General features: G+C 38.7%; 1 protein-coding gene across 1 annotated transcript in view; it reads right to left on the bottom strand.

Annotated features, from left to right (window-relative positions):
- Positions 1–847: 847 nt before the first annotated feature.
- The window catches only part of RBM33 (RNA binding motif protein 33), a 102,544-nt gene continuing 86,762 nt past the window's right edge, over positions 848–16,629 (bottom strand). The window contains 2 exon segments of the mRNA XM_017819375.1: positions 848–7,661; positions 7,860–7,948. Of these exon segments, the coding sequence (XP_017674864.1) occupies positions 7,613–7,661; positions 7,860–7,948 (138 nt within the window). The 3' untranslated portion in view covers positions 848–7,612.

Below are 16,629 nucleotides of genomic sequence, written 5' to 3'. Positions count from 1 at the left end.
TGGAACTACGGTTATCCCTACATGGCTCACTATTTAAATCACTGCATCAGAGGCATTGTTTTTACCTTGATGAGCCTTCTAAGGTTACTGCGTTGCTTGTAACTACACGTCCTCTATCAGGGCAAAAGCAGAAAAAACAACTTGGGGTATCAATACTCTGTGCCCAGGTAATCATGTTCTCTTGACATCTATCCCCAGTAATGATGTGTCATGTTAGTAATGCTTCCCTGAAAACATGTATGCTGGATCACAGGTGCCACTTCCAGTGACACCAGGACGACAGTGGGGTTTTTTACATTTAACTTTGTGAATAATTTTAGAAAACTACTTAAAACCCCTACCAAGTGCAAGACAGTTGATTCTGACCTCTTTTCTTGAGACACAATAGACCAGTGGAATTAGCCTCCATTTATGTTAATATAATGTGTTCAGAAAATAATTGATGGTGACCAAATTGAGCTTGCCAAGGGCCTCTCTTTAGGTTATAAATTAAGATAGGCAATATTTGAAAGTAGAGATCTTTTATTACACATGTCAGTATGGCTAAAAAGCACAAGAAAACCTTTTACACTGACAAGCTTTTCTCCTATATGTATGTTACAAGATTCTTCTTAGGCTCCAGACCCTTTGAACTAGGCACACAAGCACAAGTCCCTTTTACCATCACTTATCCTCAACCACTTTCATTTCCATCCTTTGCACAGCTGTGGAAGAACCCCATGCTATGATGCTGATGTAAAAGTAGAGGCTGAGAGATGCTACCATAATAAAAATGGTAGAATAATATGGTATATAAAGGCATTTTCTAGAAGTTTTAAGTTCAAGCTGTACACCAAGCGACAACGTATGAACTTATAAAAATCAAGTTTTATTGACATATTTTAGGTACAATAAACATATTTACATGTTCACATTTTAAACATGGAATTACATGTAAAAAAAAAAAAAACTTGTACACGAGATCATCTTTGTGTTTCCATTTTTACATTCATTGAAATAGGTACGACAGAAAGATCTCTTATGCAAGCGGAGGATTTGGTAAAGTTCAGTATTACACTCAAGAAATTAGCAGTCAACACCTTGTGCAGATGATGCCGTAGAAAACATGAGGCAGACGCACTCCCAGTGGAGTCAGTATGATAGAGTCGGGCTGCTGAACTTATATCCTGAACTGCCAATAAACAAGCTCTGCAATCCAGATTAGAGCAGTACATTTGAAATGATTCTCAAAACACCCAAATATATACACACTGCTTAAGACTTTACAGGTTAGGAAGGATCACATTCAGTAATAGTAATAGGAGGTAGAATCGTGTCGACAGTGTTCGTATTTCTACGTGGCAATAAGAAAAAGTGCTATTACTATCACTGAATTCAAGAACAGAACTCCTGGAAAAGTGAAAAGGATGAAAGAGTTGTTAATCCTGTTACCCTGGCTTCTCACAAATGCTAAAGCATGTAAACAGCATGTTTAAATTCTCCAACACGGGTAAAACTGCAAAGCAAAACTGTTAAGTGATGTTTCTCCAAGGCTTTGGGATGGGCAGCATCTCCTAGGATGTGATACCTGTACAAAAGCAACCTCAACTTCATACACCAAAGTCTGGAAAGGAAAGTACAGAACGATGGGCTTTCAGGGTAGGAGATCTAGGCTTCAGGAACACTAAAAGCACTGAAAGAATAGAAAAGAGAGCGAAAGATCGAATGCAACGCACTTGGACAGGAAAACATCCAGAGAGATGAACAGAGTGAAAAGAGCAGGAATAGAACAAGGATACAAATATCCTTGAGGGAATGGAAAAATGGGGGCAGATGAGATGGAAATGAAGTAAAGCATAGGGTAGAGGCAAAGGGTACCACAGGAAAAAAGAAAGTTGACTTATTCCAAGAGAACTTTTATCAACAAAATTGTATGCAACGGTACAGAAGATCAGCTGTGAATAAATGAGTGTTAGCATCTTGTCTTTGCTGTAAGTGAAAATCTCTGTTCATTAGAAGTTAAACTGTTGAAAGACGCTTCATCATCTGAAAAAGAAAACCTGCAAACAAATGGTTTTGTTATTCTAGAAAAAGAAGTAAAACTCCAAGGGCTTCCAAACTCAGCCCGAGGGACACTAGGAAAAAAATACAGTGCATATTAAAAACCATTAGATGCACACAAAGAAAATCCTGAACAAACATAACATTAATACACCAGTGTTTGAAACTGATCTTCCAAGTGACTACACACATTGCAATACAGCTACATTTAACTCTACATAGATTCTTTTACAAAAATATTTGTAATCTGTAATATTGTTTAAAATTTAGACGGTAAAAACTTAACCCAAGTGCTGTTACATTAATAAAAGCCATGTAACCTGTTGAAAAAGCGTTTGTATAAAGCCCATTTCCAGTTAGTTAGAAAAATCAGTGCATCCAACCAAGAAAGGAGAGAGCAACACAGGCACCTAAAAGACCCCATGCGATTAACTTTCCCCTTGAGGTTTTCTTTAGTGCAAAAAGGACCACACTTTCCACCAACATATGCAGAGAAGTAGAAAATGGAGAGTTTTGTTTTCTCTTTTTTTTTTTTTTAATTAAAAACACCAACCCTGCCAAAAGCAGCTTTATAAAGACCAAAATGATCCTTCCCAACCATGTTATACCAGAAGTTGGCATACGCAGGGATCCAATATGAATCTGTTTTTGTACACAAGACCCTGTGCTCATGTGGATAATAAGTCATCTCCACGATTAAAAACCAGGTTACAAAAAAACCTTACAGAAAATCCTTAGGATTTGATACTAATTGAAGGTAAAATACTTTCAAGTATTATGTTTATGAATTAATTAGAGGATAAGGCATGATTTAAGGTAACATTGAAACAAAAGCCCTATGTTACCCTAAATGACCTTTATAATATAGCTAACTTTCTGCAATCCGTTCAGGATTTGTTTCCTTTACATTTAATTTCTCATCAAACATGCTGCTAAAAAAAAAAAAATAAAAGCACAAAAAAAAATGCATTTAAAAAGAAAGGTTTTGTGTGTCTCTGAACAAAAATGTGTTTTTGACAGCAAACAGGTGAAGCCAGATTTCTATTTTCGAGTATCATGACTCGAGTATCACAGACACAGTACTACAGGAAGGACAAGCACAACACAATACTATGCCAGAGAACAAATCTAGGGTACCTCTCAAGTAGACAAGACAAAAAAAAACCCAAACCAAACCAAACCAAAAAAAAAAATCAAAAAAAGAAACCCCTCAGTCTCCCACCCACCCTCTTGCCCCAGCTACAAGGGCAACACACCCACACACACATACAGACATGCAGTTACTGTGTGTAGTGACAGGAAGTGCCTACAGCAGCTTCCAGGAAAATTGCATAATTTCAAGATAAACAGACAAAGGGTACCATATTTTAAAAAAAGATAAAAAAATTCAGCACCAAGTAAAAGGTTTTTTCTTATACCAAGTAGCTAATGCTAAGAAAAAACTTGAAGATACCACCCCCCCAAGGTTATTCTGAAATAACCTTTAATTCTCATCTATATCCTTCCAGTGGAAACCTAACACGGAAAAATTAAAAGGCTCAGTCTGCTTGGCATTTAATGGCTAGAAGGACTTTCTTACAGAAATTTGGAAATCCAAAGTGAATCCAGATTTAAACTAGGGGAATAAACTAGGCATCTGAGGATATCATACAGAGTGGGTGCTCATATTTACCCTTCTATCCCAAAGTCATCCTGGAGATACATGGGGGCTGAGAGCAGTATCCCTGCCTAAATTTATTCTCTGCCACTGCTCAGAGATGAACATTTGCGTGGCAGCTTCCCTGGCTACGAAGATGCTACAGACCTGCCCTCCTCCTCCTCCTCCTCCTCCTCCTCTTCCTGCCCAGCACCATCGACCCCGAGCGTTTCCAACACTGCACATCCTTCCATCACACAGCACATGTGCCTCACCAGTTGCCAATATTGAGATGAACGTGCTACATGACCAACCAGAATTACGTGCAAAACCAAAATATCCCAAACTTTTGAGAACAACATTACACGACAGACCTAATTCGTACCTGTACAGCACAATGGAACAAACCTACAAACCCCAGGCCTTGGTCTGACAGTGCACTGTATTTCCCCTCAAAAGTTAAAGGACAGAGTTGTCTTAGGGTTTTTTTTTAATAAAACAGAAGTAGAACATTCTACTAATATACCACAAATCAGATGGGTAATCCAATCTTTTAGTCAAGGCAAAATATGGTTAGTTATAAAGTGAATTTTCCAGTGCTACAAGATGGAAACAAAATAATTTGGGGAAAAAAACAAACTGGCTTCATATAACCACCTATTGGAGTTGCCTATTAAAATAATTATAAAATTATGCTAATAAAAACTGAACAAATAATACACAGATCAGGATATATGTATTGACTTACTATCATCTTTATAAAAATTTGAAGATATACACAAAAACACATCAACATTTATGGAACTGTATCCATTAAACTTGGATAAGACAACACAAAAAAACTAACAAATAGCTAAGATGTGGTTGACTGTAAGCACTTTGAGTAACATTTTAATTTTAAAAGGTCAATATTTACATACTACATTAAATGCCTATTTTTCTTTCCATTTTGCATCATATTGTGAATTCATGATAAAGAAAGAACAAGATAATGGTTGCAACAGATCTTCCAAGAAAGTTAACTTAAGATGTTCAGATTTATCTGTGTGCTGGAAGAGAACATGGCAAGAACACTTCTGTCTAGCTTTACCTCTACTTCCTTTGGGGTTTTTTTTGGGAGGAGACAACAAACGGATCTAAAAGAGCTGTATCATCCAAACTGATCAATGCCAAGAGATCCAGTTTTAACTTAGGATTTGAGAACTAAGAGAACACAAACATTTTAACAAATGACTCACCTAATTGCTACTTTTGCTACTGAGTTTTTTCAAGATTTTAGAGAGACACGGTGACAGCAGAGGGTGTGAGTATGTATGTATGTGTATAACAGAACAAATATAGACATACATACATATAGTATGTTTACATACAGTAAATATCCAGGTACTGCAGTAAGCAGCTAAATTAAACCCCAGCAATCCACCCATACCCTGCCTATGCACAAGCAGTAATCTACTGCAACTGCTGTTAAAGAGGATGCATCTAGTCATTAAACAGGCATTGCTTACGTCACTCCTACATTTAAATAGATCTGAGGCCATTTCATGTCTTTATTCCAAAGCCACACATTTGTCTCAAAAAAAGAACTAAAAAAATATAAGACCCCACTGAATAAAAATTTTTAAAACTTAAGTTGGCTGAACCTCAACCTCTTTGGGATGGATTCAAAACCCAAAGCAGGAGCGTTTCTCCAAACTTCTTTGACTTTTGAATCAAACCCATATTCTTAGGCTCCAAGAAACCCTCTAACCCCAATAACATTTGCTTCTGACAGGACAGCTGATCAACTGCAGATGTTCCTACTGCTGAACTCAGCTGCTGGCCTGTCTGACATTGGCATCTAACCCAGATTTCCAGGCACGCACTACTATCGCTCCACTTCGAGATGTCTTCCCATTCTTCTCATTGCAGAGAAGCTGTTCCCTAACAGTGTAACTGTTTAATGACTTGTTTTAAAGAAAAGCATTTACTTCTTAAGAATAAAAATTACATAACCTGGGGAGGCAGTGTAGGGTCCTAGAGCTGATGGTGTGAGGAGTTAAACAGCTTGGGGCTTGCAGGTCTTCGGGGTCGGGTCCCACTGGGCACTTCCTGCCTGCAGTTCATGCTCTGTCCTGGGCTTGTGTCTACCCTGAAGCACTAATAGCATTTTATGTATAGTAGCTGTGTTGGCTGTTATTAAGCATTATGCATAAACGGGGAACGATGCAGGTGGGTGTAAACCTCACTTTCATGAAAAAATTCCCATCATATTACTGTGTCTCGTTATTAAGTTGTAAATGGACTTAGGGTATTCTCTCAATCGTTTTCCCCAGCACAGTATTTTTAAAGTACCATGTTATTACAATGAACAGAGAGCAGGTTTACCTAGAGGACTTTTGACAATACTTATTCAATTTTTGGTAACTTATATTTAATTGAAAATCTGGACCAAAAGTGTAAGAAAGCCAATCAGGCATTTGTGATTTCGTTACCACTAACTCAAAAAAAATTTCTAAAAAAATTAAAATCTACGGTACTATAAATTTGCTTAGCTCAAACTTTTCCACTTGGCACACCTATTTTGGACCCCATTCATAGCTCTTTCAGTACATACCAATAGTGCTCTTCTGCGGTCACTCAGGTAACAAACCTACAAGGTTTCTGTAAGTGCCCCCCCTTCAAATAGTAGGTGGAGTGCTTAAGAGTATTCTCAAAATAAAGCATGAAGCAAAAGCTCATGGTCTAAAAACTAAGGAAATGTTCATAAAAACTGGAATCCAATATAAAGATGACATTTTAATAAGTTTATTCAGAAGTAACTGAAAAAATTGTTCCTTTGGCAACACCATCTAGATGGTTCTAACCAAAAGGAAATATTATGAATTTCACTTTGAGTAAAATAAAAGCTTCTTAATGTTTGCAAAGAATTTTTGGGATCTGACATGTTCATCAGATATTTACAATGTCCTTATAGTCCTATGTGTATTGGGAACAACACATCAAAACAAGTCCTTTCAGTTACGGGTTTCTTATGGTTCAGCATCAATCACAAAATAAATCTCAAAGATAAAAACTAATCAAAATAAAGCATAAGGCAACCATGACACACTAGCCCAAAAGAACTATCAGGAATGCACCACTCCTCCTGCGTAACATTTTTGGAGTGACCCACCAAATACTTCTTTTTCCTTGTTATTTGAAACAACCTAATTACAACCTGGAGTTCACTGCCCCACGATGCTGCTGAAGGGTGAAGATCCCTGTTTTTAAAAACCAAGGGAAAATACAGCAGTGTAATTCCTACACAGGGTTTTATGGAATAACTGGATTTGGAAAGAGAAGATAGAAGTCTATGTTGGAATAGAAAAATGCAAAGACAGACTTATTTACAAAGATCAAAACTACAATTTTCCAGTGTCACCTCCAAAGCTTCTCGGCAAACTGCTATTCAGTGAAACAGACCACGTTCAAATCTATGCAGGAATACCTTCTGTGCTCTCAGATATACAGTGCAACTAATGTGTTTTGTTTAGAAAAATGAGTTTTCATTCAAATACCTTGCAGTGAAGATAAGAGCAACCATTATCAAATATTCTTTGCTATGAAGAAAGTTTTTTAATCTTTCGCTGTAAACGTTCTCTCTCAAGTCACTGTGGTCACACAGTAGGATCTTGAAGAACAGTGTCTACATGCATTGAAAGCATTTTGAAAAAAAAAAAATTAATCTCTAACTCCATGTGGTTACAACAGAATGTGATGAAACCGAACAGAAATTCCATCTTTGCAGATCCTCTCAAACCCTTCTCTTCTGGAGGACATCTCCGTGCTTTCTGTAGTTCAGCAGAGCAACCAAAGACTAAGTTGAAAGGTTTCACAACCCGATGGTTTTGCCACTGTGTCTCATGCAGCTCCACAGAACGGCTCAGTGAGTGCCGGGGCTTCTCTCAGCAGACATCACTCAACAATCAGTGCCACATTTATGTGGGACAGATCTATCATGTGCCTGTTAAAAGGTTAAAGAAAGTTAAAAACACAGTACTCAAACCGATTCTGGGAGTGGAGAACAGGCAAGGAGGTTTCTCTGAAGGTCACTAATAAATAGATGCTTGATTGGATTAATGAAACATTGAGCAGAGGAGACTGATTTTATCTTTTGAAGGGAGGGAAGGAACTGAGGCGGCAGCAGTGCTTAATTATTTACCTGTGGAATTTCTGTTGAAATGCTAAAGCATGTGCTGGCTCCTTAAATTTTGCTATGGCTTTCCGTTGTTGAGGAAGCATCTGTAAACTCTGCAGAGACAAAACCCCAAAAAGATAATAAAATAACCACTTATTTTGCACCAAACCAACTGAAATTTTGCCATATTTCTTTTTTTCAGAAACATATTTCAATTCTTTTACTGGTGCCCACGGAATGGAAAGAGACTTCTGAGACTGCAGTCAGAACCCCAGCTGAAAGTCTTTGAGCTGGTGCATTAAGGAACTGTACCAACTGGAAAACCCAATCTATCACTCATTATGCAAAGGTGACAGCTCTTCATTCAATCCATACAGATGAACCAAACCCCAGAGCCAAACTCCCACCAAGTCAGAAATGTTAACTGGTCAGAGCTCAACTTCCCACACAAGCACCTGGAGTCATTTACCTGATGTACTCTAAAGGATCAGGGCTTTCCATGCGTTAAACAGGGCAGAAACAGGAAAAAGTGGTAGGGTTTGATCTCTCGACTGCATTATCCTCACACTGTTTTAACAAAATAAGTGGCCAGTTTTTGACAGACACCACCACAAAACCCCAATCAAATGGATTAGGTCACCACTTCCAAGTCCTCCTAGTAGAGGGAAATCATGGAACACACATCTACCCAGGCAAGTCCATCTGATATGTGCTTCTCATGCTATGAGAGCAGCATTTCACAATGCTCTATGACAAAACCCCATATGTAGTACTGACGTCTCCAAAACTACAGCACACCTCAGCGAGGGCTCGGGAGAACTCATGTCCCTGCTCCCTGCTGCAGCAGGAACTCTGGGCCAAGATGATTCCAGAGAGCAGTCCTGTAGCCTTGATAATAAGAAGTTATCACACTTACTAAGATTAAAGTTGATGCTTTGAGTTAGCACTTTAGTTAGAGTAATTTTCAAAAAGACACTTCAGAAATTCGAGAAGATGAAGCTTAACACATTAAGTAGGTACACACCCAACAACCAATAAGAACATCCAGCAAATATTCAGCATCACAGAATACTCAGGATGGAAAAACTGTGATCCTCAAATCCCACTGCCTGTGAACACAGGCCACAGAGATTTCACAGTAACTTGGTTAAAACACATCTGAAGGCTTCAATAGTAATTTCAAAGTTCCATGCCACAGTGATTTCAGTATGTCACAGAACATTTTGGATGTTTAATGGCCTATGCTGTGGCCCATTAAAGACAATTGCTCTGATTCAGCTTTCAGTTGTTCTTACAGCTTTGGATGCAGAATAAAGAACTACTAACATTCGACTTTTCTGTGTGTGAGCTTCTACATAGTCAGTACAGTTTTATGCTGAGCTTTATATAAATTTATATACGGACACACACATAAATGCATGTATACAGGCATCTTGAAACTTTTCTATATCATAACCTCTTGATGGTTAGGTATGAACCTAATTCTCTGCTCCTGCATCTCGCCTGGAACTCTGCAGCATCCCCCAATTTGGATGATTCCAGCACTGATGGTCAGTCTCCAGGATTTTGAACTTTACCTGCAAAAATTCTGTATCATCATCATCTAGATTGCTAAAAAAGTACCACAGATCTTCAGACAAACAATTATTGATTGGGAAACAACATACAACCCCCCTTGTTGACACATTTTAAGGGTGACATACTTTAAGACCTCTCAGTGAAAGAATTTTTAATCCAACTAATGTGTTCCCTGTTCATTCAATCTAATGCAGCATTTTAAGCAAGATGTCAAATGCCTAGATGAAATTTGCTATTAAAATTGCCTATTTCTATCTTTTTTGAACAGGTAAGACTCTCTTGGTAAGATAATTAACAAGAGCCATGGTACCTGATAAGTCATATTTCTTTGTATCTAACCCTGACAATTCAGCTTAGCCACTTTCTATAACTTACCTATCTGTGATTCTGAAGTAATTAATTTTGGCGTAGCTACCTTGCACCTTCTTGTAATTGACAGGGAACTTCCCTCTCTGCAGGAAAATCACAGATGTTTAATATTTCCATCACTCCTGTGATTTCAAAGTGAAAGCTGAGTAAAAGTTAAAGGATTCAGCACATCTAAAAAGCATCAGCAGGTTAATTTGCGTAGTATAGTTTTTGGAAAGCTGCTATGATGAAAAGGTTTAGCTAAGTCACTGCAACTTCTCAGTTTCTGAGATGGTAGAAATGGGATTTAGCTTTAAAAAATACCACTTGGCAGATAACTTTTTTTTTTTTTAATCAGAAAACTCTTGACACAGTTAAGCACATTTTACCAGCAAGAATACAGTCAGGCTGCAGGAAGCACCAGTGAAAGACCCAGGATAAAGCTCATTTCTCTTGGAGATTATCTGCTGGAGTGGGTGACAGAGGTGCTGAAGTTTGTGTTCTCCTCCCTTACTGATCTCACTTTTTTATGGTTTAAAGAACCTTTAAATAAGATTTGGAAACAACAGATCTGTAAGAGCTGACAAAAAAAAAAAGTATCTCTGAATTGCAGTTAAAAAGAAGTTGACACTTGTAATATGAGAAAAACCTGTTTGAATCACTGAAAGGATGAATATTTCAGTGAACAGCTGGACAAGAAGAGCTGCAAAAGAACCCATGGACTTATCTTTCCAGCTGCACCCTGCATGTTCTGCTGTCACCTGCTTCTCTCCCCTCTCCAGAACCACCTCCAGCCCTCCTGCTGCCAGCTAATCCTCACCACAGCATCAGGTCTCCCTCAACCACCACAGCAGATTTTCCCAAAGCTTTTATGCTCCAGAGCCCTGTTGTGATCAACTGAAGAAAGCGAAGCTGTGTTTGGTGACTCTTCCCCCAAGAACTGAGCTATTATTGCATTAATATTCTTGAGATGCACAAAAGCAAAATTTGATTTTGCACTTTATACAATCATGATAATAAATTATTGAAAAGCTTCTCAGTAATTAGCATATAAAAATTTGACTAGAGGAAGACATTCTGGTACAGTACAGACTCATTAACAAAATTAGGCAAAGTATCTAAATATTATTATAGATAACTTATTTATACTTTCTTATGAATTAATAAGTTTATTGACTGACTAGTTTGGGTACTATGTTCTTACACTGTATTACTGCCTTATTTTCCAAAGCAAAAAAAAAAAAAAAGAAAGGCAAAACACTAAATGCATTTTAATATTCAAATGCTTTGGCAACGAGGCATCCATTCTTGGATAAGTCTCTGAAAAACATCTTTATCAGATTTAGTTTCGCTGGTCAATACAGACAACTATGAAAACCAAAAAATAACCTATCTGATGCTTCACTGAACTGCCCAAACATTACCCACTACTCAGCCCAGGGTAAGGCAGTAACTTCTAGCATCAGCATCTTCTCAACTGCTGTAGTTACACATGCCTATACTTAAGACCAGAGTTAAAGACTGCAAAACAAAGGATAAACTAAGAGTACACAAACACTATTTCTGCATTTGGAAACTGCCTGAAAAATTTTAATTTGTTTTAATACAAATTCTCAGCCTTCACTGTACTCAAACTATGGCAGCAAAAATGATGCAGAATCACTTTATGTTTGTTTGGGTATATGATCTGAGTTGGGTATTATTCTGTGACCTAAAGATTTTGAAAGGCCAGTCGGGGGAGGCAGGGAACAACCAGCCAGGCAGCCTCTGGAAACCAGCGGGTTCTACCCATCATCACTTGACTTCTCCTTTAATGGGAAGACACCCACTTTTCCTCCACAGGAGACTTCCTTGTTGCCACATTGTGCTCCACTAGAATCTCCTTCTATCACGAATTCCTAAACTGAAATATCACACTCCTCCCAAATGTCACAGTTCTGAGAAAACAACTTCATTCACATCTTCTCTTTAAGTTGACCTACTCAGATGTTCACCAGAGGATGAAAACCCCTTCCTGGATCCGCTCAACTGTAAAGGATTGACAATACATACAATAACTTCCAAGGGATTTCAAATGACTGGTTACTTTACAGATTTGGATGTACAGATCTACTGTGCAAGCACTTCCTGATAGCAACCTGAGATCAGAGATATTCTGGGCATGTTTCCATTTGACTCTGGAGAACAGAGATTAGATTCTGACATATTCCCAGCATTAAAAATAAAAAACTAGTTTGGGATGAAGAAGAATATCTTAAATGGAAGGGATTTAGGCAGCACAGAGCTCATGCCAATCTTGACTGTCTCCTTTTTCTGCTTCCTTAGAAACCACCATAGGAAGATGCAGATCTTGGGTTGAATGGAAAATGCAGCAAAAACCAGTATTTCATAATCACTCATACCTGTGATTGAGAGTTTGCCTGTAAACTGTTTTAAAACATACTAATTAATTCAACAACTTAAAAAATAATCAGGAGCTCTGGCTTTTTCTGCAACTGAACTATTACCAGTGACTGAAGTACGAATGTCTTAAAAGGACCCTCTGCAGGGATTTCTTTAGGCCTGCAGATCTACACTGCACTGAAATTTCTCCTTTACACACACTCTGTAATTAAATCCACACTTGTACAATATTGAAATAGCTGGTATGATTTTGGCAGCACATTAATAAAGCTTCACTGCAAAACCCAGAGCCTTGAGACAAACAGCGGGACAGCCATAAGCACCAAAGCAAGTTTGGCATTAGGAGTGCAGTCCATATGAAGCTGCTAAATAACATCTATCCAAAAAAAGTGTTAACTTTCCTAACCAACATCATCTCCAGTGTGTGATCCTCCTAAACAGAATGATCGGATTCTATTTATTCTTCCCTCTCATTTATAGATGCAGATACATTTTTATTATCCTTGCAGTCTCCTGACTCCTGAAGCACCTTTCCTGGCAGCGACACTTCCCAGCCGCTACCAGAGGCTGAGACAGAATGTATCCATTTCATCCTCAGCTGATGCAACTGATCTCTTCCATCTTCTGTCCCTCCTTCCTGCTTTTCAGCAACTTTTGACTTCCTACTATCTGTCCTTAAAAGTGCTCAGCTTTCCATCTCTGTATGCAAGAGGAGATGAGGAGAAAGACATCTGTAGCTCCCATACTGCCCTACAGCAAGGCTGAACTGGACAGGCTCTTGTTGGAGCTGCTCTCCTGTTCCCCCAGCCCCAAGGCTGGAGCAGGACTGCCCACGTCTTCTCCCACAGCTTCTGCAACAGCTGAAAATGTCTTCTCAGGCAGAAAGACCACACTGGTCACGACGTCAGCCTGTGCACCCTGTGTGCTGTGCCTCATGGAGAACCCCCCTGCTGATCTGCAGGAGCCCTCGTGTTCTGGGTCTGTGCATCCACGTGTGCTTGCCATTTCCACCCATACCTCTTTAAGCCGAAAACAAATCCAGCAATTTGGAATGCAGTGTCAGTGCAGAGAGCTGCCTTTACCCCAGCTGAGCACTAGGTAGCACTGTCACCCTAAGAAAGCAGAGCAAAGCGCATCAGCATTGCACTTGTTTTTCCTTTCTGGGATCACAAATGGCTAAGTAACCAGAGGAAACCCCATGTTTGTAAACTACTACAAGTACAGCAACAATTCCAACATTCTCATCACCTCTGATATACAATGTTTTGTATACAGAGTTTTTTTCCTCTTTTTTTTCTTTTCAGCATCAGAATTTATTACCTTAAGTCTTCACAAAGCAAAACTGAGATTTTGCACTGATGTTTTCTGTTTGCAACCATTTGATGTATGAAAACATGATTAAAGATGATGATGAAACACCTGCACGGAACCATCCCTCAGTACTCAAATTACCTGGAGACCTAGCAAATGGTCCAGCCTACCTGCCACCATCCTGAAAAAAGCCAATTCATCCGAAGGTAGCAATAACTAGTTGAACACGAGCTTCTTTAGACAGTATAAACGTTAAACCCAGATTCAAGAGCACAAAAAAAGAAAAAAATACAAGCACTGTTTTTCATGACCTTTGCAACTTATTAGTAATCTGCTTTATCAAATGGTTCTGGATGGATATGTACTGAATGTCACTGCTCCAGTACTGCCCTCAGGAGACTCCATTTTGGTGATGTGCTCAGAAAACTGTACTTTCCACCACTTTGGAATACATAATTTTATTTATAACATGTAATTATTTTAGATTCAGTACTCAAGTTTTACTGCAGATACATTATTTGTTTCTGAAAGCTTACCCTCTCAAAAAAGAGTCTGACAGCAAACTGTATGCTGAAAGGAGGCACTTGTTCTGCTAATTTCATCATGTTGGAGCTGTAAAATGGAGCTATGATGAAAGAGAGGTTCCTGGAATCCCAAAGATTTTCTTTTATTCAGTGTCTTGAGAATCTTAGTGGTATTTTTTTCTCCTATATTAATATCAAAGCAGGTTTAGTGAAGCAGGGATAAGAATTAGAGTCTTCAGTGATTAGGCAGAAGAGGGTATTTCAAAGGTTATATGTGGGAAAAGATAATTTTCTCCATTTCTAGAGTATGGAAGAGAAGAATGGTGAATTTCCAACCTCAAGTCTAAGTCTCCTCCATCTTCTCTTATGCTACACCCAAACCCTGACAGAACCACCACCTCAATGCAAGCTGATGGCAAAGCTTGGAACACTGAACACTGTAAATCAAGGGAAGTTTTTAACTTCCCTTCCCAAGGTTTGTACAAGGTACTTGTACATTGAGAATGATACTGACATGAAAAAGCTGAGAATAAAACCACAATACTTTTGTATCCAGAAAAGCAAAGTAATCTCTTCCTCCTCGTTCACTTCATTGATAAATTATAGACTTATTTGTGGAAAACGTTAAAACTTTCTGTTATGCCAGCAAGGATTCACTTACCAAGAAAACACATGCAGGATAAACACACTGTAACAAATATCTGGATAGCTGGAAACAGGAGTTGGTGTGAAATCAATTACTCTAGAGATGCCCCAGCACGGAAGGTGAAGATTAAGCAGAGGTCCTCTACCAGGTGGGACAAGAGTTCATGATCTATTCTTCTTGTCAAAGAGCAGAGAGATCCTTGGGAAGTATTTCTTCCCCTTCTTTGGGAGCTATGCCTCAGTGCAGGCATTCCCACGGTTATGTCTTGACTGCAGCAGAAATTGATACACGGGATATTTGGATTTCTGAGCTGTGTTTGGATGTCGCTTTCAAGCAAGATGCTTGTTTAAACATTAGAAGTGTAGGACCTACAGTTTGTGAATCTTTACCTCTAACCAGGGATTTGGGTGTTGGACAGCTGACGTGTCACTTCAAGATACTATGCAGGCATGAAAACAACTCCTTAAGTTCTGATTCAGATTTAAATTTCCTTTACAACTGCGTAAAATAAGCACATTTCCCCCAAAGACAAGTAAAATGAAAAATTCTCTCAAAAGCTCAGTTGATCAAGTAAAATTTTGCTGAATATAGTCAACAGCTAAACATAGGATATTCTACACCTTAAAGAATGAGTCAGACACAACTGACTCACCATTCCCTCCTCTTACTATTTCTTCAGCTCCATCAGAACACCAGCTACAAACCTGGGCACCTTGCCTAATTTCTAAAAAAGCAGCTAGAATTTCACCTTGCTGTTTTCGCACAATAGCCATCTCCCCAAATCCCTCCTATTTCAGTTCATCAAGCTGCAACACTTCACCTCAGAAGATCAGAGCTCTGCACTACCCAAGATCTCTTTTCTCTGGTCGTGGCCACGACCTGCCCTTCCATTCACTACTGGGCTCTCTCCAGCAGCTCACTCCTGCACTCCTCGTTGCAAAGTCACTTACATGAAATGCATTTTGAAGGAAGAATGAGGAAATAACCAAGCAGAGTATCCCTTCGCTGTCAGAGCCTCCCGACCAGTCCCAGTTGCAGGGGATTTTGTACAGCACCGAGCACAAACACTACTAAGAACATTAACTTACAGCCACAAGAAAATCCACTCATGCACTTCAGGATGTTGACCTTTTTGAAAATCTAGCACCATCTGTGTAAAAATGGTTGCTGTGAACAGCAACAATGCAGGTTTTCAATCATTCTGTTTTTGTTCTTGTCCTCCAAGTCACCAAAAGCTGCTGCTGCCTCTTCCTCATTCACTGCATTAACACTTTTGTGGTGCCACTTCTCATGGCATCATAAAAAAACAAAACCCAAAAGCTAAATATGCCATATGGCAGAACCAGTCTCATATTCTTCCTACAAAAGGATCACTTCTCCCCTGCATATCTCACCATCCACACTTGTGAAACATCATTCAGTCTCGAACATGACAGGAAATTTCTAGCCTTCTACACATCACATTTGAAATTCAACTGCAGATTTAGCATAAAACCATTCTGCATCATTAGCTAAATTCAAGCTTCTCTTTCAAGTACTACTTCCAGATCTCTGATAAGGTGAAAATAGATGATAATTTAGAAAGCATAATTTCCAAAGTTACAGTTGATGATGGTGCAAGAATGCAAGTTCTGTAGGGCACAGGTATGTATCAAATCCCACTAGAAAATCAGTTATAGTTTTTTCTCCTATAAATACACCTTTCTAAAGTGGTCTGTAACATTGAATTGAGAGACCAGAGTTTGGAGTCTGCTATGAAACAGCAAGTCCTGAATAAATTTTTTAGGACGTTCTCAATAACTTCTCTCTACTGCGAGTATTTCCTTGCAGGGATTCTATTAATCTCCTTCTAATATTCTCATGTAAGATTTAGCAAGTAAACACTGAATAAATGTGCTTTGGAACTGTATGAGTAATTTCCTAGAGTACTACAGAATACGAAGGCACAAAGTATTTTGTGAGAGTAGTTTTGCTTTCCCAAACA

Source organism: Lepidothrix coronata, unplaced genomic scaffold (assembly GCF_001604755.1).
Source record: "Lepidothrix coronata isolate B3197 unplaced genomic scaffold, Lepidothrix_coronata-1.0 Scaffold74, whole genome shotgun sequence".
Taxonomy (NCBI): Eukaryota; Metazoa; Chordata; class Aves; order Passeriformes; family Pipridae; genus Lepidothrix; species Lepidothrix coronata.
The sequence above is the reverse complement of the archived record's forward strand: the minus strand, read 5'-3'. Positions and strand labels throughout refer to the sequence as shown.